General features: G+C 40.0%; 2 protein-coding genes across 2 annotated transcripts in view; both read left to right on the top strand.

The window, feature by feature from the left end:
* Positions 1-21,672, top strand: part of LOC121931573 (ras association domain-containing protein 8) — a 112,797-nt gene extending 91,125 nt beyond the window's left edge. The window contains exons 3-5 of the mRNA XM_042469479.1: positions 13,338-14,224; positions 15,170-15,314; positions 15,977-21,672. Of these exons, the coding sequence (XP_042325413.1) occupies positions 13,338-14,224; positions 15,170-15,314; positions 15,977-16,098 (1,154 nt within the window). The 3' untranslated portion in view covers positions 16,099-21,672. The remainder of the gene's footprint in view (positions 1-13,337; positions 14,225-15,169; positions 15,315-15,976) is intronic.
* A 1,089-nt stretch (positions 21,673-22,761) lies between these two features.
* Positions 22,762-23,479, top strand: part of LOC121931655 (ras association domain-containing protein 8-like) — a 20,198-nt gene continuing 19,480 nt past the window's right edge. The window contains exon 1 of the mRNA XM_042469630.1: positions 22,762-22,770. Within this exon, the coding sequence (XP_042325564.1) occupies positions 22,762-22,770 (9 nt within the window). The remainder of the gene's footprint in view (positions 22,771-23,479) is intronic.

The following is a 23,479-nucleotide window of genomic DNA, read 5'->3' as shown; positions in this document are numbered from 1 at the left end:
GGTCAGATGAGATCACCTGGCACTATAAAGTGGACACAAGCCAACCTCTATTAGCTTCCAGCTTGGTTGGCACAGCTCTAAATGGGTCAGCCCTCAGGAGGCTATATCCCAGACAGATCTTATTAACTCATAACATATTCTGTCCTAATGGTTGCTTTAGGGTTCTTCCTCCCTCTTTTGGGTGCATGTGTGTGTGCAACTTGGCAGTGTATGTATGTTTTGATTGATCTGAGAGTGAATTGTGTCCTAGATCAAAAGCTTCCACTGCAGGTTGGATTTACCCGACAGTGTCACAAATGGGAAGGGCAGCCATGAAAGAGCTAGAAAAGATCCTAAAGAGTAAATATACACAACTGAACACTAAAGTCAGAATCATCCAAGCCATTGCATTCCCTCTCTCCATGTATGGATGTGAGAGCTGGACAGTGAAGAAAGTGGGTAAGAGAATCGACTCATTTGAGATGTGGTGCAAAACAGTGCTGAGGGTACTGTAGACAGCCAGAAAGACAAACAGATGGATTCTTGAACAGATCAAGCCAGAAAATTCATTGGAAGCTAAGTTAATCAAACTGAGACTGCCGTATGTTGGCCACACCATGAGAAGGCATGACTTATTAATAAAGGCAATAATGCTAGGAAAGGAGGGAAATAGAAAGAGAAGAAGATTGCAACCTGGATGGATAGACTCAATTAGGGAGGTCATAAGTATGAATTTACAGAACCTAAGCAGAACAGTGGAGGACAGGGAAAGTTTGAGAGGTCTCATCCACAGTCACCATGAATTGGGGTTGATATGAGGTCAGTTAACAACAACAACAGCTGACAGACTTCCTTTGCTACTGTTCCCTCTATCCACATTCCCACCTTTCCTCCCATTCAGTATCTGGGTTGCTAGCTGGTGGTATGTGAATCGTCAGAGTTGGCTCCAGGGTGAACAATTACCCGTGTGCAATTGTTTGGACTTAAGTGAACCAGGTTCCATTCCCTGTTCAGCTATAAAACTTGTTAAGTGAGCCTGGTCCAGGCACAGACACTGATCTGCTTCACAGAATTGTTGGAAGGTTAAAATGGAGAGAAGGAGAGCCTCATCTGCTGCCTTGAACCCAGTTAAAGAAAGGAGAAAGATTAATAAATCCTTACTGTATGACTGCATGGTTATCATTCCATTCCTTTCCCTGTGTTGGATTTCAGAATACGAAAACAGCAAAACTTCTTAAAAACTGAGGTTAAAAAGGATGGTTTGGGAAGTGAGTGAAAGTTTTCACCACATCTGTGTTGTGTTGCTCTTCTTATACAGTGAGCTCTTGGTATCCACTGGGGTTTGATTCCAGGCCTCCCCATGGATACCAAAATCCATGGATGCTCAACTCCCATTATATACAGTGGCATAGCAGGATGGTGTTCCTTATATAAAATGGCAAAATCAAGGTTTGATTTTTGGAGTTTATATATTTTTAAAATATTTTCAAACCTTGGATGCTTGAATTCATGGCCAAAAAATCCGTGGATATGGAGAGCTGACTGTAATACCCTTCAGATAACATGAATGGTCCAGGCTCCAAAGCCAAATAAGGCGGGATACAGACCACCCCTTTGGGGCGGCCTGCACCCACCCCTTTCCCCGCCAGATCAGGGCCTGAGCAGCCACAGTGACAGTCTCGGAGGCCCCAATAAGCCGCTTTTCCAGGCCTCGGGGAAGTGGCAAAATGCCGCTTCTCCCTGGCTTGGAAAGGGGTGTCCTTGGGGCTTCATGCCCAAGGGGCCGCTTGGCACCTTTCCCCCCGGCTTTATTCCCGCAGCCGTTTTGTGGCTGCAGGAACAAGGAAGGAGTCCCCAGGAAGGAGCTCCGTTTTGGAGCTCCTTCCGGCACTGCATATAGGGCGCCCTATGCGCCCTGTAGCGGTGTGAGCACGTCATTGACGCGGCCGTTAGGTCAAAATGGCAGCACCCATCTATACATTGATGCGTCATTGACATGGCCGTTAGGTCAAAATGGCAGCACCCATCTGTACAGGGCGCCGCTATTTTGACGTACGAAGTACGTGCTAGGGTTAGGCAGTGTCTGTAAAGGACGCTCTGAGGCAACCCTAGCACGTACTCGGTACATGCTAAAAGGCCCATCTGGAGAGGGCCAAAGACACACAACTTGTAGCCCTTTCCACTGTTGGTTCTCATAATTTCATATCTTCTACTCTCAGGCTCACTATTCCAGACACGTCATAACAGTGCCACTACCACTGTTGCAGGAGCGCACTGACCCACTGTGAAGTTTGCAAGCAGGTTGTCTTCATTGCACATGCATCATTCATGCGATCAGGTGGCCGTATCTGGTGTACCGAAAGATGCTGGTGTCCTCCATGATTTCAAAATACAATGTGCTTGTGCCATGTGCAGCTTTCAGTCAACACCGAAGCCACACTGTGATAATTTTAATAGCGTGTGCGCCATGAGCACGATCCCTATACTGTGGGATTTGGCCCACAGTATTTTTAGACTTGGGCAAAAAGAAAAGAGTCCTGTTGAGGAAAGAGGGTTTTTTTCCTCCACACATTTGATTCTGTAAATGTGGAAAACTAAGACCATACCATCAGTGCAGTATCAGTTGGCAAATGTTTATACACATGCTAAAGATAGAGTATGGGAGGAGTAGGAGGAAATAAATAGGCAAAGGGGACCAGCACACGATAATCTTATCCTTGGTAGTATGGCAGAAGGTGAGAGGTGGTGAGGACATCCTGACATAGATAAACAGATTAACACATATACATGGTGATGAAAAATCTTTGTCCAGTCCAAGTAGACTTTAACCTCTAGGTGAACTATGTAGGGTCGGGGATAGAAATAGTAAGACCAGAGTGCATGGAAATGCATAAAACACTGTCAAAAATTACTGATGTTTGTTAATTTCATTGGGGGAATTTTCAGAGGTGGCTTTGCCAGTTCCTTCCAGTTAAATATATCCTACAGCACCTGGTATTCATTGGTAGTCTCCCATCCAAGTACTAACCAGAGCTGATCCTGATTAGCTTCTGAAATCAGACAGGATCTGTTGCCTTTAAGTTATTTAGGTGTTTAAATTACTTATACAGTGGAGGTGGTAATACAGCAAGTATGTATAGGTTAACAAAAGCATTTGTATTTAGGGAGTTGAACCATACATTATTGTACTACTGTTTGCCAAAGGAAGCTATCTCCTTAGAAAACAGAAGTCCAACCCCCGAGTGATTTTTGAATACTGTGTTATCTGATGTCCCTTTTATTCTTTTGCATAGAAACTGGCTTTTTGGTCTGTGTAGAGAATGTAGTGGGGAACTGCAGTCAAATGATGGTACTGGAAGATAGGCTGGTAGTATGACTCCTGATGTTCTGGATAATATTATTAGGCCTTGTAACATGTCTTCTAGAGAAGACATGGAGGTAGGTTTAGCATCTGGGCTCCCACAAGGTCTGGTTCTTGTGCTTGTAATAACATTACGAAGTTTGTTGTTTCTGCTCAGTAGTCTTTTTATGTTGGGTGACAGCAAATACATGGATTTTGGCCTGTCGCCCAAAATCCATGTTAAGAAATATGCTATTGTCCTGGATGAGCGGTAGGTTGCATATGACACATGTAAGTGGGGTAGTTTAGGACTGTAGATGACACAATACAAGTTGTGTTTGTGTTGTTGTCTCTCCCAGATAAATAAATCAATTTAGTGTTTAGTTAACACTAGTTTAGTTAAACTGAATAAGCCAGTGTATGCTTCTCCTTCCCACCAGTGAGTAAATTTCTGCTTACCTATATGTACTACTCCTGTGATGCATTGGAGCAAGATGCCTGGTCTCATTATCCATTGTTTCAGTTGATCTCAAGACAAGGCACTGCTGAGAAAGGACTGGAGTTGTTAGAAACTGGAGATGGCAAGGTTTGAAAGTGGGACTCTTACCCCTTACATACAAGGAGCCCTGGTGGCACAGTGGTTAAACGCCAAGTACTGCAACCACAAGGTTATGTGTTTGTTCCTGCAGGGCTCCAAGGTCCATTCAGCCTTCCATCCTTTCGTAGGTCAGTAAAATGAGTACCCAGCTTGTTGGGGGCAATTGGCTTACACATTGTAAACAGTTTAGGGAATGCTAGTTCAGTTAGGGAGTGCTAGTTCACTGATAAGCAGTATTGAAATGTACTTCCTATTGCTATACAAAACTTGTTCTGTAGCATTGATCTTGGCAACTCGAGGCTCTTGATTCAACTGAGTAGGGTTATGGAGCATGTGGTTTTTCAGTAGTGTAGAAAAATGCTTTGCATCTGCTCAAAAGGCATTCTCCATATTTCTGATTAAGAATCTGTGCTTGGCACGCAGACTCATTTTTGTGACTACTTATTCCTGCACTTCATTATTGCAATGGATCGATGTCTTCTCATTGGAATGAACACATCATTCCACTTTTCCAATTTATTCACATTTTCTAATCGAGCCAAGAAATATATGGTGTTTGGCAGGTGAGTGAACAGCATATATAGGTATGTAAAGAAGAAAGAAGCAGACTAGTGAGAAAATATAATTGAACCGGTTCCTAGATTCCATGCTTTAGGGCAGTGATGGCGAACCTATGGCACGCGTGCCAGAGGTGGCACTCAGAGCCCTCTCTGTGGGCACATGTGCCATTGTTCCAGCACAGAGTTTGCCAGAGTTTGTTACTTGAAAGCCAGAGGGACATTGCACTTTGCAATAAATAAGTGGGTTTTGGGTTGCAGTTTGGGCACTCGGCCTCTAAAAGGTTCACCATCACTGCTTTAGGGCATGCTTCCCAACCTAATGTTTCCCTACTCCTTTCACTGCAAATCCCAGTGATCAATCAGATTGCAGGATTAGACCAAAAAATATGGTTCATGTCAGGCTGGGGAAGGCACCTTAAAAACTAAAAAGAACATTTTTGAAGAGAACTCTAATAACTTGTGCCACTATGAGGCAACAAAGATAAGCAATCGTGCTGTTCTTTATGAATCCCATCTTTTAAAAAACAAAAATCACAAATGATTTAATTAACTAATTAATTGATGATGCTACAATGAACAGTTCCAGTCTATCCCTAAATTAACTGCAACAAGTTAATTTCCCAGTTTCTATTGATGTAATTATTTTTAGAAATTTTGAAGCCATGACAAAAAAAAAAAAAAACAACCATGGATTTTTGGTTTTGTTTCAAATGGATCCCAGTGTTCTTGAGCTATGTGGAACCTCTTTAGTTTTGCAAACAGAAGTAAATAAATAAAAACAGAACAAATCATCAAGATTAGTGAAATAGAAATTTATTTTGTCTGCTATAGTCTTCCATAATGTCGAAGACTAATAAAATACACACGGCTATAAAAAAAACACTGAAAAATATTACACTCAACACCAGGAATTGTAGTGAATAGATTCTTCAGTTTCATTTATATGCTCCCTTTTTCCCAGAGTGAAACCCAAAGCAGCTCACAAAAGACATCTGATAAGGCAACAATACAATTTTTTTAAAAAAATTACTACACTTGATCTTAGCCACATTTAAATAACATTTAAAACAATGTAAAATTATTTTTAAAACATTAAAAAAAATAAAGCACCCATCCCAGTAAGAAGTCTCCCTATGAATGAGTATGTATTTATAGCCTGTCTGCCAGCAAAAGGAAAGCAGAGAGAAGGTCAGCCTAGACTTCCATGTGAGGGAATTGCAGAGAGTGGGAACAGCCCCTGAGAAGGTGCTTTCTCATGTCCTCACCAATTGAGACTATAATGGTGATGGGGCCTTCAGCTGCAGGGCTTTAGTCAGTGTACCTAGATGTGTAAATCACTGCATTATTAATGTAATGTAATTTTAGTAGGCCGTATTATGAACTTTGTTATCTGAAATTTCCCCTTTGGTATATCTAGATCAGGGATTAGAATCATACCGCCCTCCAGATGTTGGTCAGCTGCAGGTCCCAACATTGCTCACCAGTGCCATGTAAGCGGTGTGGTGAATCTGTTATGGTTTTACTCCAGACAGGGACGTAGCCAAGGGGGGGGGGGTCCTTAGGGTCCGGACCCCCCCTTCTGTTAGATAAAATAAATGGTGTGTGCTGTCGCACTGCCGCACCCAAGCCCCATTATAATGGTGGCACTTAGTCTGGACCCCCCCCCTTCCCAAAATCCTGGCTACGTCCCTGCTCCAGATTTCAAAAAAGCTGCCCAAGGTGTTAAACCTATTTAGGGGACTCTCACAATTGGTTGTGCTGTCCAGGGTGCTGCAGGTTGCTCTGTCAGCATCAGAAGAACCATGGGATTCCCACCCCAGTCTAGATGGTGCCGTTAATACACTAAGAATGTAAGAGAATCAAGTTCATAAGTCAGATATACATTAAGAGAAATCTCACAATCTGAAATGTTTTCAGTTTATTTTTATTCTTATTTCTTAAAGTATTTATATCCCACCCTGTATTATGGGATCTCACATCAGTGTACAGTGAAAGCAATTTAAACAGTTTGAAACAATTTAAATTTTTAAATGATATAAATAATTTAAGTTTCAAACTTATTAAATAATGTAACAGGTTTTGAAACAATTTAAAACTATTTATGTTTATGTTTTGGAAGGAAGCAATTAGGCTTCAGAGGTTTCCATAAAGGGCTATGTTTTAATTTGGCACTGAAATGAAGTCCTTGTCAGCATCATGCAGGCTTCCAATGGGAGGTCATCATAATCTCAAAGGAGGACAGGGCACCAGAAACTGCAGGACATTCAGGAAATATGTAGGCCATTATCAAATAAAAGCCAAAAACACTAATATAAATATAACTTCATTTCATATGCTTTATTTACAGCTATACTACATATGCTGTATTATGTACTCAACCATATTTTTCTGATGAATTTGTCATCATTAAAATGCATTTTAGCTTGCAATGTATTCATAGAACTCTAAGCAAAACAAATGCTTAAAATTGCACTTTAAATTAACTACTTTCATTTGTAATTTTCCCATTTGCTCTTTCATCCCTCCTGCTTCTTCCTTAACCCAAATTGAAACTTTCACACATACCCTTCCCCTTGGTTCTACTGATCTGCTTCAGCAACCTAGATCTTCTTTTCCTTTCCACAACTCTGTAAGAAAAAAAAACCAGTTTCCTCCCTGATTCATTTCTATCTCTGATGTAAGAAATAGTTTTTCTGTTTTGTTGCAGGATAACATTTTGGTCACGTTTATTGCTTGAGGAAAACTAACAAGCCCCTTGAAGCAGTAGCGGCAGTAATAAATCTGTTGAGCTACCTCTTGCTTGTCAAACAGGTTTTATGGTTGCTATGTACTGTATATGCATTATCCTACTTGAGAGTATGTATTTTCCCTGGAAAATGATTAACCATCCATTATGAAGCCAAGCCCTCCCTCCAGTCCATCTGCCTTGGTCCAGGCCTTGGAGGTAGAGAAGAACTGCTGGACCTCATCCCCTTTCCCTCCACCACTCTCTTCTCCTTCTGTGTCATGTCTTTTTAGATTGTAAGCCCGAGGGCAGGGAACTGTCTAACTAAAAAGATTGTATGTACAGCGCTGTGTAAATTTACAGCGCTTCATAAATAAAGGTTAATAATAATAATAATAATAGTAGTAGTAGTAGTAGTAATAAAATAGAGGACATTTTGGCATTTCTGTCAATGGGTCACCACAGCAGAGAAGGACCTCAACCAGATTCTCCCACGCTATATTGGCCTGCCAGCATAGCTCAGTTCATAGCCAGTAATATGTAGCAGGAAGTATTCTTTTAAGTATTAGTGTCCCAACCCTTTAGGATTTGAATATCGTCACCAAACCACTGCACCTTGAATTGCTATTGCAATTATATTGGTAGCCATTACTTATTTCTTTAGGACTACTGTTAATGTTGTTTCTGTTCATTAATCTGGTAAGGAAACTCGCTTGCTGCATTTTGTAGCAGCTGTAACCTTTGTGTGTAGCGGGAGGTCTCTTGGAGACCAAATGACAGCAGGATAATTGGGAAGTTACCACTATAGTTGAGTTTGGCCAGATTATCCCCATCTGGGAATAGGCCATAGCTGATGAATGAGTCAAAGCTGGCCTTAAGCATTCTGACCTAAGGAGTCCACTTGGTTCACCAGTGACAGATATGGGTCTATTAATACTCCCCAAGCTACAAACTTGTCTCAGGTGGAGTGCAAGTCCATCAAAGAGGATTGCCAATCCAGAGCCTTCATTTTACTAGGATTCAGTTTCAATTTATTAGCCAGGCACTAGTTCATCTTTTATATACTCTCAGCTCACTGGCAACAAAGAGAAGTAGACCTGAGTGTCATCAGCATGGTGATGATACCCAGCTCCAGTGACCTCTCCTAGCAGCCTCACGTAGATATTGAACATGTTATTCCTTAGTTTGTTTATATACCATAATCATGAATGCCTGGTTGCTAGATTTTGTATATTGAGGTGACCATTCTTGGATCCCACACTGCTTAGAGCAGTGATGGTGAACCTTTTAGAGGCCAAGTGCCCAAACTGCAATCCAAAACCCACTTATTTATTACAAAGTGCCGTGTCCCTCTGGCTTTCTAGTAACAAACTCTGGCAAACTCTGTGCTGGGATGACGGCACATGTGCCCACAGAGAGGGCTCTGAGTGCCACCTCTGACACGTGTGCCATAGGTTCGCCATCACTGGCTTAGAGTATGGAGTAGCCCTCAAGGCTAGAAAACCAGCTATCCCTTTCTAAATGTAGGTCCTTCTGTATATTCTCATGAACATCTGTAGTCATGATTCTGATAAAGTTTACAAAAATTTGTGGCAAGTAAAACTTGTTGCTCTTTAAGGTGTGCCACAAGGTTTGTTGGTTTGTTTATGCTGCAAAAGACTATCAGAATTATCCTCCTCCTACTTCCCCGGCTTATTCTTTGGTAAGTGCAGATTGGATATTATGACTTCAGTTTTGCTCGGGTATTAATATTGGGTATTATGACTTGAGAAACATGAAAGCTAGGCTAGAATAATGTTAACATTATTGCCTCAAGATCAGCATCTCCTGTGGTGTGTTTCCTACCACTGGGCAAGATTTAGTTTAGTACCGTAGTTCTTAAATATAAGCTTGCATCTCTCACTTTGGCGGAATAGAACATAAGTTTCTTATGAAACCTCAAAAGCCAATATACAAAATTATAATCGTACTCATGAACAGTTGCTTATTTATTCTCTGTGTTACTTAATTCCTTGATTCAATTTCCTTTGCAAATGTACTTATTATCCCCTTATTTCTCAGAGTATTTGGGTTTGGGGTTGTTTTTAGTACTATAATAGTTTTAACAACAAACCAACCTGAAATTGTAGATTGGGCTAAGCAGCTTGTCTTTTGAAACACAGCATATACAGTAGTTAACTCTGTCTCTGGTTGGCACAAAATCCTTTGATAGCATTACCGAATAGTCTAAAAGCCCTGAAGTTTTTAAGTTTTAAAAAAGTAAGTCTGCAGCCTTTGTTCTCAACACAGTTTGTGGAAGGGATATTGCTCTGCTGTTTCCCTTTTTAGACATTAAGAGGTGTTTAAATTGCCAGGGTGAGCAGCATTTGGTTTGGTTTTACCATGAGTACTAAGAGTGTACAGTGCACCCACAAATATATGTTTGGAGTGACTCAGAATGTATGTTGGCTTTCTGTCTGTGTATTGCTTTGTGTATGACTTAACCATTTCATTCAGGTTCACTGTCAAGATAGTTTGTCATAGCACTTAATGCATGGCTTATAGTTATGATGGGGAGGGAGGAAATCTAGTACCATAAATTTATAATCCGTGTATAAAATTCTAATAAACATACAACATAATTCAGTGTCAGCCTCATAAAGTAGTATAAGTAGGGCTTGCCTATACTTTTACATGCTTTCCCAGAGAATCCTGGAGACTGTCCTTCATAGGATGATGGTAAGTCTTTCAGAAAGAATTCTCCCTTATTTAGCTGTAGTTTCCATAAACCTTTAGGAAAAATGCAAATGCTAATGTGGCTTAGTTGTTAAGGAATGAGCTTTGAGCTCTCTCTCTGTGTACATGACTTCAAGTCACCTTGCCATGGTGACCTGATAATTTCATGGGGTTTTCTTAGGCAAGGAATACTCACAGGTGATTTTGCCATTGCTTTTCTCTGAATTATAGCCCTAATGATCCTTAATTCAAATTTCACCTCCAAAATTAAATCACGAGGAAGACCTTAGGCTACCATTTTTCTCTGCTACAAGGCCTGATCTGTAATCAGAGCTTGGAAGTAATGCATTACAATTTTATTGTAACAAGGTTTAAAAAAGAGGCAGTGTTGTACCTTTTGTTATTTAATTTAACATCGGCCAAATTTGTTGTTTTGTTATGTGTTAAAGGTAGTTGATTACGTTCAGGGCAAGGAATGTTGCCACTCACTTTAATTATAGAAAATGTCCATGGATGATTGAAGAATTTGTGCATTAAAATAAAGATCTGACACCAGCCTCTGCAGTGGAAGAGCCTGAGTGCTGCTTTCAAATCCACCCATATTTCAAAGCAACACAGAAATGCAGTGGGCTGTACTTCCTGGGCTGTCTTTAGAGCGATCCTGGCTGTGTGCCACAGTTCTTGGACTGGCTTACAAGCATCACATTGCTCTGAAATGCTGGTGAAGTTGGAAGCAGCAGACAGGATACTGAACTGCTGTGAGTGGTACAGGACCTTTACCCACACCAAAGAAAACATTAAAGCAACCTCCCACCACCACTACCACCTTGTATTAGCTAAGTGGCAGTACTCCCTGATCAAAGGGGAAATTGGGTGTGTGGTTTTTTTAAAAGAATACAGCATAAACCTTAATGCCACTGTCAAAAGTGCTTTGTAAAATGGAATTCAAAAATTGCTTTTCAGAAGTAGCATTCCAAGTTCTGTCTATAATACAAAGATGTTGCTTCTTTGTGTCCTGTATTTTTTCTTGTAATCCTTGTAAGTGCTGTGAGCATTTAGACAAAATGCTGTGTTCCCAGTACTATTTATTCTCCAGCATTCCTATTCTAGTAAATGAGACTACTTCAAATAGAATTCTAGGCTGTAATCTTAAAAAAAATTCCCAGTTCTGGCTTGACCTTTTAGAAAAATATTTCAAAAAAGAATTGAATGCCATAAAGAAAAGCTATTAAATCTAAACCAGTCTCACTTTCAAATCAAATCAGAACCAATACACTCATCCCTCTATATTTGCGGCTTTGATTATTCACGGCTTTGATTAATATGTTCTCTCTAGGAATGTCTAGGTCCTCCAGTGCAACTCTATGATCAACTTTAATTAAAAGTTGCACTGAAAGACATAGATTCCCAGAGGCCTTTGTAGCTCCTCCAGTGCAGTCCTATAGTCAATGTCTGTCGGATGTTGACCACAGATTTGCACTGGAAGACCTAGAGATGCCTAGAGAGGTGTCCTCTCAGGTAAAAATATGGTGTTTTTGTTATTTGTGGTTTTTCCATATTCACGGGGGTCTTGTGCCCCTAACCCTAGCAAATATGGAGGAACAAGTGTATTTATCTTCTCAGATACCATTGTTCAGTTAACAAGGAAATGGACTCCATTGTCTCCAAGTTGTTTTCCTCTCCATATGAAGATTTTCACATAAACCTGATTAGCACATAATGCTAAACAAAAATGGGAGGGTTGATTTAAAAAAAACACAACTCAAGTATGTAACAGCAAAGCATGATTCTGTAACAGTAAAGCTAAACAATGCTAAAATCATCCTAAGAGAGTGGGGGGTACATGCCAGCCCAAGATGTCTTGAGAAGTCAAGTCAGGTTCATGCATGTAGTGGTAAAGCATGGTTCACCTACAGTATTATAGTTGGTCCTAGGTATCCACTGGGCTTTTATTTTTTTTTTATTTATATACCGCTATTCCAAGGATCATAGCGGTGAACAGCAAGTAAGCTAATTAGCAAGTAAGCTAATTTGCCCCCAACAGTCTGGGTACTCATTTTAGCTCCCTCCTCGGAAGGATGCAAGCCTGAGTCGAGCTTGGGCCCTTTTGCTGGTCTTGAACTCGCAACCTTGTGGTTTCGAGTGAATGGCTGCAGTACAGGCATTTAACCACTGCGCCACCAGGGCTTGCAGGACCCCCAGTGGATACCAAAATCCGTAGATGCTCAAGTCCCATTATATACTATGGCACTGTAGGATGGTGTCCCTTTATATAAAGCAAATGTATTCCATTGTGCTTAGACTTGTGCATACCAAGACTTTTTCTGATTTTGCATGCTGTCAACTTCCAACTCTGCTTCTGTATTCCATAAGCTTTTTTTTTTAAATCTACCATCCCCTAGTTGTTATTAACTGGTTAAAGAGATTTTAAAAATTGGTAATGTCTAAGGAATACAATGAGGTTTTACTCATAGGGCAATAATGGTTCTGAATCCATACTTTTGTTCTTACTAGCTACAATGAGCCCTTAGTATCCATAGGGATTTGGTTGCAGGACACCTCCGTGGATAACAAAATCCATGGATGCTCAAGTCCCATTAAATATAATGGCATGGTAAAAATTGTGTCCCTTATATAAAATGGCAAAATCAAGCTTTGCCTTTTGGAATATATACATAATAATAATAATAATAATAATAATAATAATAATAATAATTTGTTTTATTTATATACCGCTATTCCAAAGATCATAGCGGTGAACAGCAAGTAAGCTAATTAGCAAGTAAGCTAATTTGCCCCCAACAGTCTGGGTACTCATTTTAGCGACCTCGGAAGGATGCAAGCCTGAGTCAAGCTTGGGCCCTTTTGCTGGTCTTGAACTCGCAACCTTGTGGTTTTGAGTGAATGGCTGCAGTACAGGCATTTAAGCACTGCGCCACCAGTGCCCATATACATATACATAAACACATATACATACATACATACATACATACAATGCCATGAGTAGTTGAATCTGTAGATAAAGATTCTGTTAATATGGAGGACTGAATGTATTTTCAGTAGAGAGAGAGCAAGTTGAATTTTAACTTCCTCCCAATCAAGAGTGCTTTACTTCAGAAAAGACATGTCAGGTTTGAAGTGTAAATCACATAGCAGTCTGTTTACAAGCTCATACCATGTGTGATCTGCTAAACCAGGTACAATGCATCAGTTAGGTGTGGCAGCCCCCTAATGACTTGATATTCTGCTGCCAACCTAGGGCTTCTAAAAATTAGTTGTGGGATGTGAGACCTGGTGATCGACATAATTGTGCTAGTGAAACTTTCTTGATGGCCTTATCTTGTAATACTTTTGCTCCCTCTGCTGGGAAATTTTTCATATTGCATGCAGTGTCTAAAACATCTTTTTTTCCCTTCATAGGTCGTACAGGAAGGTATACCTTAATAGAGAAATGGAGAGACACAGAGAGGCACCTGGCACCTCATGAAAATCCTATTATTTCCTTGAACAAATGGGGACAATATGCAAGTGATGTGCAGCTAGTATTACGGCGTACTGGGCCATCCCTCAGCGAGAGGCCAACTTCAGACAGTGTTGCTCGGATACCAGAAAGAACTTTGTATCGTCAGAGCTTGCCTCCATTAGCCAAGCTAAGACCTCAGAATGACAAGTCAATAAAAAGGCGGGAACCCAAAAGGAAATCTTTGACTTTCACAGGAGGGGCGAAAGGATTAATGGACATTTTTGGGAAAGGAAAAGAATCTGAATTCAAGCAAAAAGTTTTGAACTGCAAGACGACAGCTGATGAGTTGAAGAAACTGATCCACCTCCAGACAGAAAAGCTGCAGTCTATTGAGAAACAGCTGGATTCAAATGATGCTGAGATCAAATACTGGGAGCAGAGGTTCAGTTACAGCCTGGAAGATGAAATTGTCAGACTGGAGCAGAAGATCAAAAGGAACGAGGTTGAGATTGAGGAGGAGGAATTCTGGGAAAATGAGCTCCAGATTGAGCAAGAAAATGAGAAGCAACTGAAGGAGCAGCTTCAAGAGATCAGACAAAGGATTTTGGACTGTGAAAACAAACTGAAGGAGTATATAGCCCAGATTCGTGGCATGGAAAGTGGCCTTGAGGCTGAAAAGTTACATCGGGAAGTGGAGGAGTCAAAAGTAAATGAAGAAGAAGTCAAAGGGAAGATTGAAAAAGTCAAGGGGGAAATTGATATTCAGGGACAGCAAAGTCTGAGGCTGGAAAATGGTATTAAAGCCGTGGAGAGGTCTTTGGGCCAGGCCACCAAAAGGTTACAGGTGAGGACATAATCTGCTATTGGATATTTCTGGGTTTTGAGAAGAGAGGTCATATGTGATCTTGTTTAGCTTTCTTGTCCTGTAACAGATTGGTTGTTTGAATAAAGATGTACAATCAATGCATACTTGGAAGATGCTCTTCCAGAGCAAGTACATATGTTCTTTTACTCTGTAAGCTTCAGTAAGGAGGATGACAAACTCAGACTGATTCTTTATTTTAGTTAAATTTCCTCTTTGGAAACAAAATAATCTTGGAATAGCAAGAGGGTTTTTAGAATAAAATAATTGTTTGAATGATGTTACCTTCGATATGTACACTTAACCATTTTTCAGAGAGATTTGAACTGCAGAGAGAAGCAGATGAGTACAAGAAAAACAGATTGAATGTAGATGTGACACAGGTGTCGAATGTAGGCATGGTCATTATTTTTCAGGATTTGGTCCAAGATGTGTATGTAGCAGTTTCATTGTGGTTTGTTTATCTGCCAGGGTCCTGCATGAGAATGACTTACCTTCAATAAGGTTTAGTTTTGTTACTGCCTGGACCACCAAGTTGATAACCATTGCATTCACTTTTTGGGATTCAGACTTAGTGATACATAGAATAGTCATTCAAATCAATGTGGCTTAGGTTAACCTGAATAGCTAAAAATTTGAAGTTGAGTGAATTTGAATTTGAGTGCATTTGAAGTCATGATTTATTTCGTTCACATAATTTCCCCCAAATCATTTAGCCATCCAGGAGGTCATTTTTTAGAGTGACACTTGTGGGAATGGAATATATTTACAGAGTGGAGGAGGATGCATGAAGATCAAAAAACAAAACACTGAACTTACAATACAGATCTTGTGAGCCTTCATTTTTCTTGAACACTACCCAGTTCTTCAAGTTATTTGTTTTTGATTTGAGAGCATCAAAAAATAACTTGTTTATCTTCTTCTCAGGAGAGAGAACAGGAACTAGAGCAGCTGACAAAAGAGTTGCGGCAAGTCAATCTCCAACAGTTTATCCAGCAAACAGGGACGAAGGTCACTGTGCTGCCTGCAGAACCAACAGAATTAGAGGCTTCGCACACAGAGATTGAAAGGGGTATGTATGTTGTAGAACTATGTAGGCCTTTCATTCCAGACTTCCTATAGCCTGTTCCTCTCCTTCCTTGTGATACTTGCCCAAATTTCTCATTGGGCTCGGGGACAAACTCTGTTTCAAATAGACTCAAACCTAGACAGGTGTATTATAGGGAGAGGGGTTTTCTTTTTCTGAAAACCAGGGTTGCATTCTTGACCCTCTGACACCCCCCAACCTGGTTTAATATTATTTCACCCCTATTTCATCCCTTTAGTTGGTGACAGTGTATTTTAGAAGGGTTTTATAAATAAACAGTAATCATCATCATCATAATGATAATAAAAATCCACCAAGATTAAGCTCTGAAAGCTGAATGAAAAAGCAACCAAAATCACCCTATTGCTCAGAAGCAGGACTGAGAACAGCTCATTATACTGATCTCCTATTCTTCCCTGAAGAGATACTTTAGCAAAGTCTGCCCAGCCATGTATCATAGAGTAGAAAAGAGTCTGATTATATTGGAGCTACCAAATAAATATATCAAATATTGGCCTTCTTTTTTTAAAAAAAACTTCCCCTTGGAATTTACGGGCTTAAATTTAGTTAAGTATGGAAAGAGAGAGAGGAGTACATAAACACGTATTTGATCTGTACTTTATACTAACAAATATCTTCTCTCACAGAAACAACCTTTCAGACTGGATCCTTGAAACGCCCCAGTTCATCAAGACAGCTGCCCAGTAATCTTCGGATCCTGCAGAACCCACTGTCTTCTGGTTTTAACCCAGAGGGCATTTATGTATAACACTATATACCTCTTCTTGAGAAGACCTATAAAAGGTACCAAGGACCATATACGTTCCCTCCTTGTGCATCTGTTCTCCCAGTGATGTGTGGAGGGAAGGAGAAGAACTTCCTTTCTGAAGCCAACAAGTGTTGGTGTTTTGTTTTTTAATGAGATTTAACGAACCAACTTTGATTCCTGCCTCCTGCACTAATGATATGAAGAACTAAAGGAACTGTAGAGGCACACTTTAGCAATGTTGCAATTGCTGCCAAACAGCTATGGTGCAAATAGCTTCATTTTCTAAATGCTATTTCTGAAGAATTTGGAGAAGTATTATTCCACTGCAGGCTCAAAATGACTGACTAGAGTGCAAGAAACTGTGTGGAAATTAATTAGGGTTTAATTTATTCCATTTAATCAGTGGATGTGTGAATGTTGATGTATACAATTTTACCAGTGCTTCTTGCCTAAAGAGCAGGACTACATGTTAAGCCTACCAGGACTACTGCCTAAAATACCACCCTTTGTTAGGTACTCCTTTTATCTACTCACACATGAAAATTCATGTAACTCCTTGATGTGAGTTCCCACTTCCCACTTCTTTCTACCATCATTTTTCACTTCCCTGCCAGCAATCCCTGGTTGGTTAGGTCATAGCATGGGGTAAATCAATGATTCCCAGACTCTGGTCCTCGAAGTGTTTTGGTCTTCAGTTTGCAGAAGCCTCAGCTGTCTTGATCAATGGTCTGGGATTATAGGAGCTGAACTCCAAAACATCTGGAAGGTCAGAGTTTGGGAATTATGGGGGTAAATGATGATAGCTCTACTGGGGAATGACAACTCCACATGGATGCCATTTTCAGTAGCTATCCTGTGCTGGGCTTAATTTGTAATTCTACATTAACAAGATCATATTTGTAGCCTGAAGAAAGTAAGAGTGTGGCTGTGGTTACAGGTGTGTGTATGTTTGAGGGGGGAAGAGTGAGTGTGAATGGGCATGTGCAAGAGTGAGTATGAGCACAGAAACAACAATGTACATCACTACAGTGGCTCACAGTAACAAAGTGTTGTTAAGGATGAAAGGTGCTGAGTCTTTAAAACAGTCCCTTGATATTTTTGTTCTGTTGCAAGTTTCGTTGTGTTAGGGCCATTGCAGGATTTTTACAATCAGTGGCTTATCCCATCAAAGGTCTGCTGGGACTTAATCCTCACTTGGTAAGGATGTGTTTAGTATTTGATAGAAGATCTTTTAGTTAAACAATGGTTTATTATATGAAATTTATATTTGAGATATTTTGTCACAATAAATATGCTTATCAAGGAACAAAACACTATATTTTCAGTCAAGTGTCTTGCCAAAGGAGTTCATCACTGGGTTTTGGTTTTTGTCTAGCAGGGTGTTGGGTTGGGTTTTTTTTTCATGATAGCTTTCTTGTATGGTAGTCAGCTTTTCCAATAAAGACACAGACTTTCAGTTTAATGCTGACCTGCACTACTTGTGACTCACTAAGCCAAACACAACCTTCAAGCCATATCTGGTTGACCTGCTAGCGCTTGGCAACTCTTTTGTTGCAGTATCAGGCAGGCAAGAAAAATGCAAGGTTATCAAGCCATGTGGTGGTCTCTGCCACATGCAGATGGTGGAGCATGTTCACCTTTTGGGGCATGACAACATGTCTGATGACTTGCTTATAGCATGAAATAGTATTTCATTTTTTAAAAGTTATGTAAATGCTTGCAAGCTTATTTCTGATCAATTTGTTATGCAAAACGGTCTGAAGAAGTGGTTCCCTTTTTACAGAAAGGGAGCTCAGTAATTTATAAAATAACTTTTGTCACCAAATGCAACCCAAAATGATAAAGTAGATTTAGAGAAGATTGCATGCCCCAGAGACGTAGGAGTAAGCGCATGAATCATTGTTCATGGCAAGATTTAATTAGGTAATTTGGATCGCTGAACATTTGACTGACATGTCCAAAACTTTAATGAGCACAGTGATTCCCTGAATCTTAAGATATTACAAACTTCCAACCAGAATCTAGGCCTCATCTGTAGTATTTTAATTGGCCAGTGTGAGAGCTGATAGCCACCAGACACGTGGTGGGCTTTAGTATTTCAGTGGGGTAATATATGGACATTGCTGGCATTATTTTCGGATTTGGCTCTGCAAACAGATTAGCATTTGCTCCAATTAAAATGATAATTTTAAGCCAGAGGTCAGTTCCTCCAAGTACATTCACTTAGTGACCAGTGAATTACTTGCAGACTATGGCCTAAATTCAGTTGTTTGTCCCTAACAGAATGGACCAGTTCAATCAGTGGAACTTTCATCAATGTTGATTGGGAGATATTCCTCTTGCTGAGTAATGCTAACTTATAGTTTCCAATTTCAGTCTTACTGAAATGGGAGTTCAGCATGTGCTTCAATGCTTAAATGCCATTTATTTCAATGAGAGTTAAGAGGTGGGATGTTATGGATTATGCCCATGGGCAAAAAGTCAACAGAGTTCTTCAGTGGTTTGCAGTATCAAATTCTTTGAGCAGGGAGTTGCCAAAAGGCAATTTATAGTTATCTAAATACCCATTTATTCACACAAAGCAGGAAACATAAAAGGCATTGCTTTTTAAATTTATTTTTACAAATAGAATATACCACCCCTAATTTGCTTAATGTGTATGCAGATCCAAATTGAAATTTCCATTACAATTGAAGAATATTCCTCTTTTACAGCTATTAATATGAGTAACATTCAGTTCCAGGTTGAATGAAACTGTAAGATAAATGCAACAATTTTTTCTATAGGAATGTTGTTTTGCCAAGTAAGCCTCAGGACTAGTATATATGTAAGCGTCTTATACGAATTGCAGGTTTTCACACATCCACATCAACAGTTAATTGTCTTCACTTTCCTACGCAAATTTGCATTTATTCACATCCATGTGATGCAGACAGATGGCTTCACTTTTGATAATGCACGTTTATACCAATTTCCACAGATACTCCAATAAAAAAATGCAAATACTTTTTCTGCAAAGTTTAAGGAGTTTTTCAGTTGGGGTGCAAAAATCCCCAAATCCTGTGTGGCTCGCATTCCATTCAACTGGAATGAGGGGGGTTTTTAATTGTGTAGACAACCCTCAGCCAATATAAAAGAAATTTGTAGGAAAGAAGAGGCAATTTCTTTCTTTTTTTCCTGCCCACAATTGATACAGTAGTCTGTATTATCCTGCTTCTGCAGTTCCTCCCCCAGCATCTTGGCCATATTGGCTGTGGATGAGACCAGATGTAATCCCAACATCTTGAGGAGCACCAAGCTAGGAAAAGCTATCACATGGTTTTCACTAGTAAAGAGAAGTTGATTTGGTGTCATTTATATTTGGAGTACCCTTCAAAGAACGCGATGGAACATGCACCAGTTTGAATGGTGTGTGGTACATAAATTATTGGAGCATATCTGCCTTTCTTGCTGGATTTAATAAAAAAGCACATTTTACTTTTGTAAAGTTTAAACCTGTGTTTGCATAGGGCAGCAGGAGCATTTTCATAGCATGGCAATGGCAGCTCTGATACTGGAGAATCCCTTTGAAAAAAAGAATTAATACCAAGGCCTTTAATGCATTTGTGAACTTTGTGTGTTCATCCACATGCGTAACTGAGAAGTGCCCATCAGCTAGTCCTGTTCCATTTTGCCCCAGGAGTTGTTCAAGAGAACACTCCTCAGGAAGCCTGGATGTGATCATCTGAACTTCTAAAGATTGCTTTTTAATTTTTATATTGTGCTGACTGAGATGGAAGAGGAATGTTTCAGCATTGCACTTTCTATTGTACAAAAAAAATATTTTTGAGAGGTAGGATGTTAGACAAAGGTTTTTGCTTCCACTTGCAACTGCTCAACTCTTAGCATGGCTTCATCTTGAGAGCCTCTCTTGATAGTGTGTTCCTGAGATGACTGGAATGACCTCAGTCCACAAGACCTTGTTTGAATCATGCCCTGAAACAGACATGTGCTTTGTGAATAAGAATAAATGGGTTTTCAGAAAAACTTGAAGTACCCTTCAGAGAAGCATGCCCTGAGAGTATATGCTTTATTTTTATACTACCTATGTTAAATTTGGGAAATGCTTCCAGATACTATTGGACTGCAGCATACCCAAATGGAACATAGCAAATGGGCAGAATTTATGGGAGTTGTAGACCAGCAGTATCTGCTATGCCACCTGCTCTCTACCTCATTCTTCCCCAACCTGATGCCCTACAGATATGTTGGACTACAAGTCCAGTGGCCATGGTGGCTACAGGTGGTAGATATCATTGCCCAACAGGGTCAACATGAGTCGAGGTATACTCAAGGGTAGTTAACAACAACACTGAAGAGCATGACGTTGGGGATGGTCGGTCTGCATCTTGCGAGCCACCTAGCAGGTTTTTTAAAAGGTTCCGTAGACTGCAGTTAAAAGGGCAGAGAGACAGTTCTTCAGGCATGTCAGTTACACAGCAAGGAGCCTGAGGTTTACAGGCCCATCCCTCTCTGTGCAGATAACTCTGAATAGGAATGGAGAGTATAAGAACATGGGTGCCAGTAAAAGCTAGCCTTCCAACTCTTCCATCCCACTAAATAGATTGTACAAGTGCAAGTGCTGAACATGCCACTGCCTTGTTCTCATAAAAGGTAACATGATCAGTGATGGAGGAAAAGGAGAAAAGGAACCTGAATGTGAACCAGCTCCAAGTGAAAGCAGATCGTGACTTAAGCTTATAATCAAGGGTAAGGGACCTTTGACACTCCAGATCAGAGGAGATGTTTTGGACTTGGGGATTTTAATTCCCTTCAGCTGAACCCAGCTTGACCAACAATGAAGGATTGTAAGAGTTGTTACCTAAAACATCTGGAAGACCAAAGGTTCCCTGCCTCATCCTTTATATCTTTGCAGATGTGGTTGCACAGGTACAAGGCACTTGTGTGTCTTAAAATATATGCAGTGTTTTGAAAGATGAATAAATATGTAGGAGACTTGATGACAAGGTCAATGAGCTTGGAAAATGTTCACTATTCATCAGTCAATCTGTTCATCAAAGTAGCTAGGCTTCTCTGCATTTGCATGCCTTTGAAGGACAATAGTATCTTTCAAGAGGACATTAGTCTTCTTAGTATGTATTCAGAAACAATTTGCTTTGCAGCTTGCAGCCCTGCTATTGCACATTGGGTAGTTGAGAGAGTGACCCCTTCTGGGTTTTCCCCCAGAACTCTCAAAGAGGTAGACAAATTCCCAGTGTACTTGACTTTATGTGAATTGGGCCTTAATTATCCATGTAAATAGCAAAAATTGTATTCCGATTTATTTTCCGTTATTGAATTAATTCTGTGGTATATATTTTTTAAAAGTGTCAAAAGTGTTACTTTTATAATCTAGCTTTTTTTTTAGACCATTGATTCATGCACGTTTATTCTATTTGTTACAGTATTCTAATGTTTTGAATGAAGGCCATCAACTGTATGGAGATGACAAAACAAATAATTCTGTCAGTTTATTTATTCGGGATTTTTTTTTCTGCTTTACTTTTTTGAAATAAAGTTTCCATTGCCAGTACAGTCACTAATCGAAAATCATGACTCCATTTAATTGCGTTTAAAAACATCTTTAAAGATGACAAAGTCAAAGTAGGCTGCTTGCCGGAATTTAAATATTGCATCATGTACCATGAGTTCTACACAATAACATAACTCTGCATTAAAAGGTTGGTGAAATGGTCTTGCTTTTTGATTCAAAGTAAAATTACTCTGTTCTTCAGCAAAGTTCTTAAAGGCACACTTAATTTTTTTTCCCTGAGTAGCTTGTGTACTTGAAGGTCATCATATTCCAGTGGTTATGCTTGCATCACAAGACTGTGCCACATTCTTTAACCCATAGCAATGTCATGCCTCTGCTGAATGGATCATGTGCCATGTCTTCCTCATTGGGAATGAAGCCTAAGACGTTTAAGTAAGGGCAATAGAAAATGACCCATGTTCCTCTGTGAATTGTGTAATGGTGAAAAGAAAAGAAATGACTAAGGCCTGTTACAGATTGCCAAAACAAAGCTGCTTCGGGTCTCTTTGCATGTATGCTGTTTAAATGACGCATGCATCCTAAGAATCTGGAAGCTGCACCAAAGCTGCACTCCAGTGCTTAGGAATGGAGTGTGGCTTTGGTGTGACCTCCAGACTCTTAGGACCCATGCATCATTTAAATAGCATACCTCCAAAGAAATCTGAAGCAGTTTTATTTTGGCAGTCTGTAACAGGCCTAAGTGTCCTTCCACTGCCTGGAAGAGAAGATAGGTAAGAGGGAATCATCCACAGATAAGTGGGACTGGAGCAGAGTTAAACAAATGAGAATTGTGGGTTGGGAACCAGGTAAAATAGCATGAAAGCCCATCTGGGAAAGCCTGTCATGACATTTTAGGATGCTGTGCTATATGACTGGCTGGCTGCAAAATGTCATTAAGAGGTTGTAACAGCCATTTGACAAAATCCTGTCCCTAGAAACATGTAATATCACTTAAACCTAAGCCTATGGCATTAAAGAGTGGAAGTAAACTTAGCTATTTTTACATTAAAATTTTAGGTTGTATGTCAGAGGTGGGCAACGGTGGCCCTCCTGATAGTTGTGGCCTATAATTTCAATCAGCCCTAGCCAGCATGGGCATGGTGAGGGTTTGTGGGAGCTGCAGTCCAAAAATGCCTACAGGGCCATTGTACTTGCCCCTCTTGGATGTAATACAAGTGTGAGACATAGTTCCCTCACCCCCACCATTTTCATGATTCATATTCTATAGTTTGGAGCTTGGAAATTTGCTCTTCAGAAGTAGTTTGTTGCCCCTTGCAGTTTTTTCAAAAATGAACCTATTACTCCTTATAACTGGTGAATTAACTTGTCAGTGCTACTTGTGGTATTAAGCTCATAATTTTTCCACTCCCTTTTGGGTGTTTTTGTGAGGGGGGAAAATCCAATTGGTAAAATCGTGGCATACAATCTGACACCATCCTGTCAAAATGACTCTTAACTTACCCTTAAAAGTTACTTTGGAATACAGCTGGAAAGTGTTATTCATTTACCAGTAAAGCAACATTGCCACTACTTGTTGTAAATTTAGATTTATTATGCTTTCATGATGCCAAACAATAAGTAGTTGCAGTTGACAATATTACTTACAGCTTCTTATTTCTGAACTCTCTCTCTCTCTCTCTCTCTCTCTCACACACACACACACACACACACACACCAAGCTGTCTTTTGCACTACTGCTCTGCATGAGTGTTTCCAGTATGTGCAAATGATACACTGTTGTTTACACTTAAACTTTTGGTACAGTTGAGTCTTTGATAGTGGCACCATTTCCTGTCCTTTACCTTCCGC

Source organism: Sceloporus undulatus, chromosome 5, assembly GCF_019175285.1.
Source record: "Sceloporus undulatus isolate JIND9_A2432 ecotype Alabama chromosome 5, SceUnd_v1.1, whole genome shotgun sequence".
Taxonomy (NCBI): domain Eukaryota; kingdom Metazoa; phylum Chordata; class Lepidosauria; order Squamata; family Phrynosomatidae; genus Sceloporus; species Sceloporus undulatus.
The sequence above is the reverse complement of the archived record's forward strand: the minus strand, read 5'-3'. Positions and strand labels throughout refer to the sequence as shown.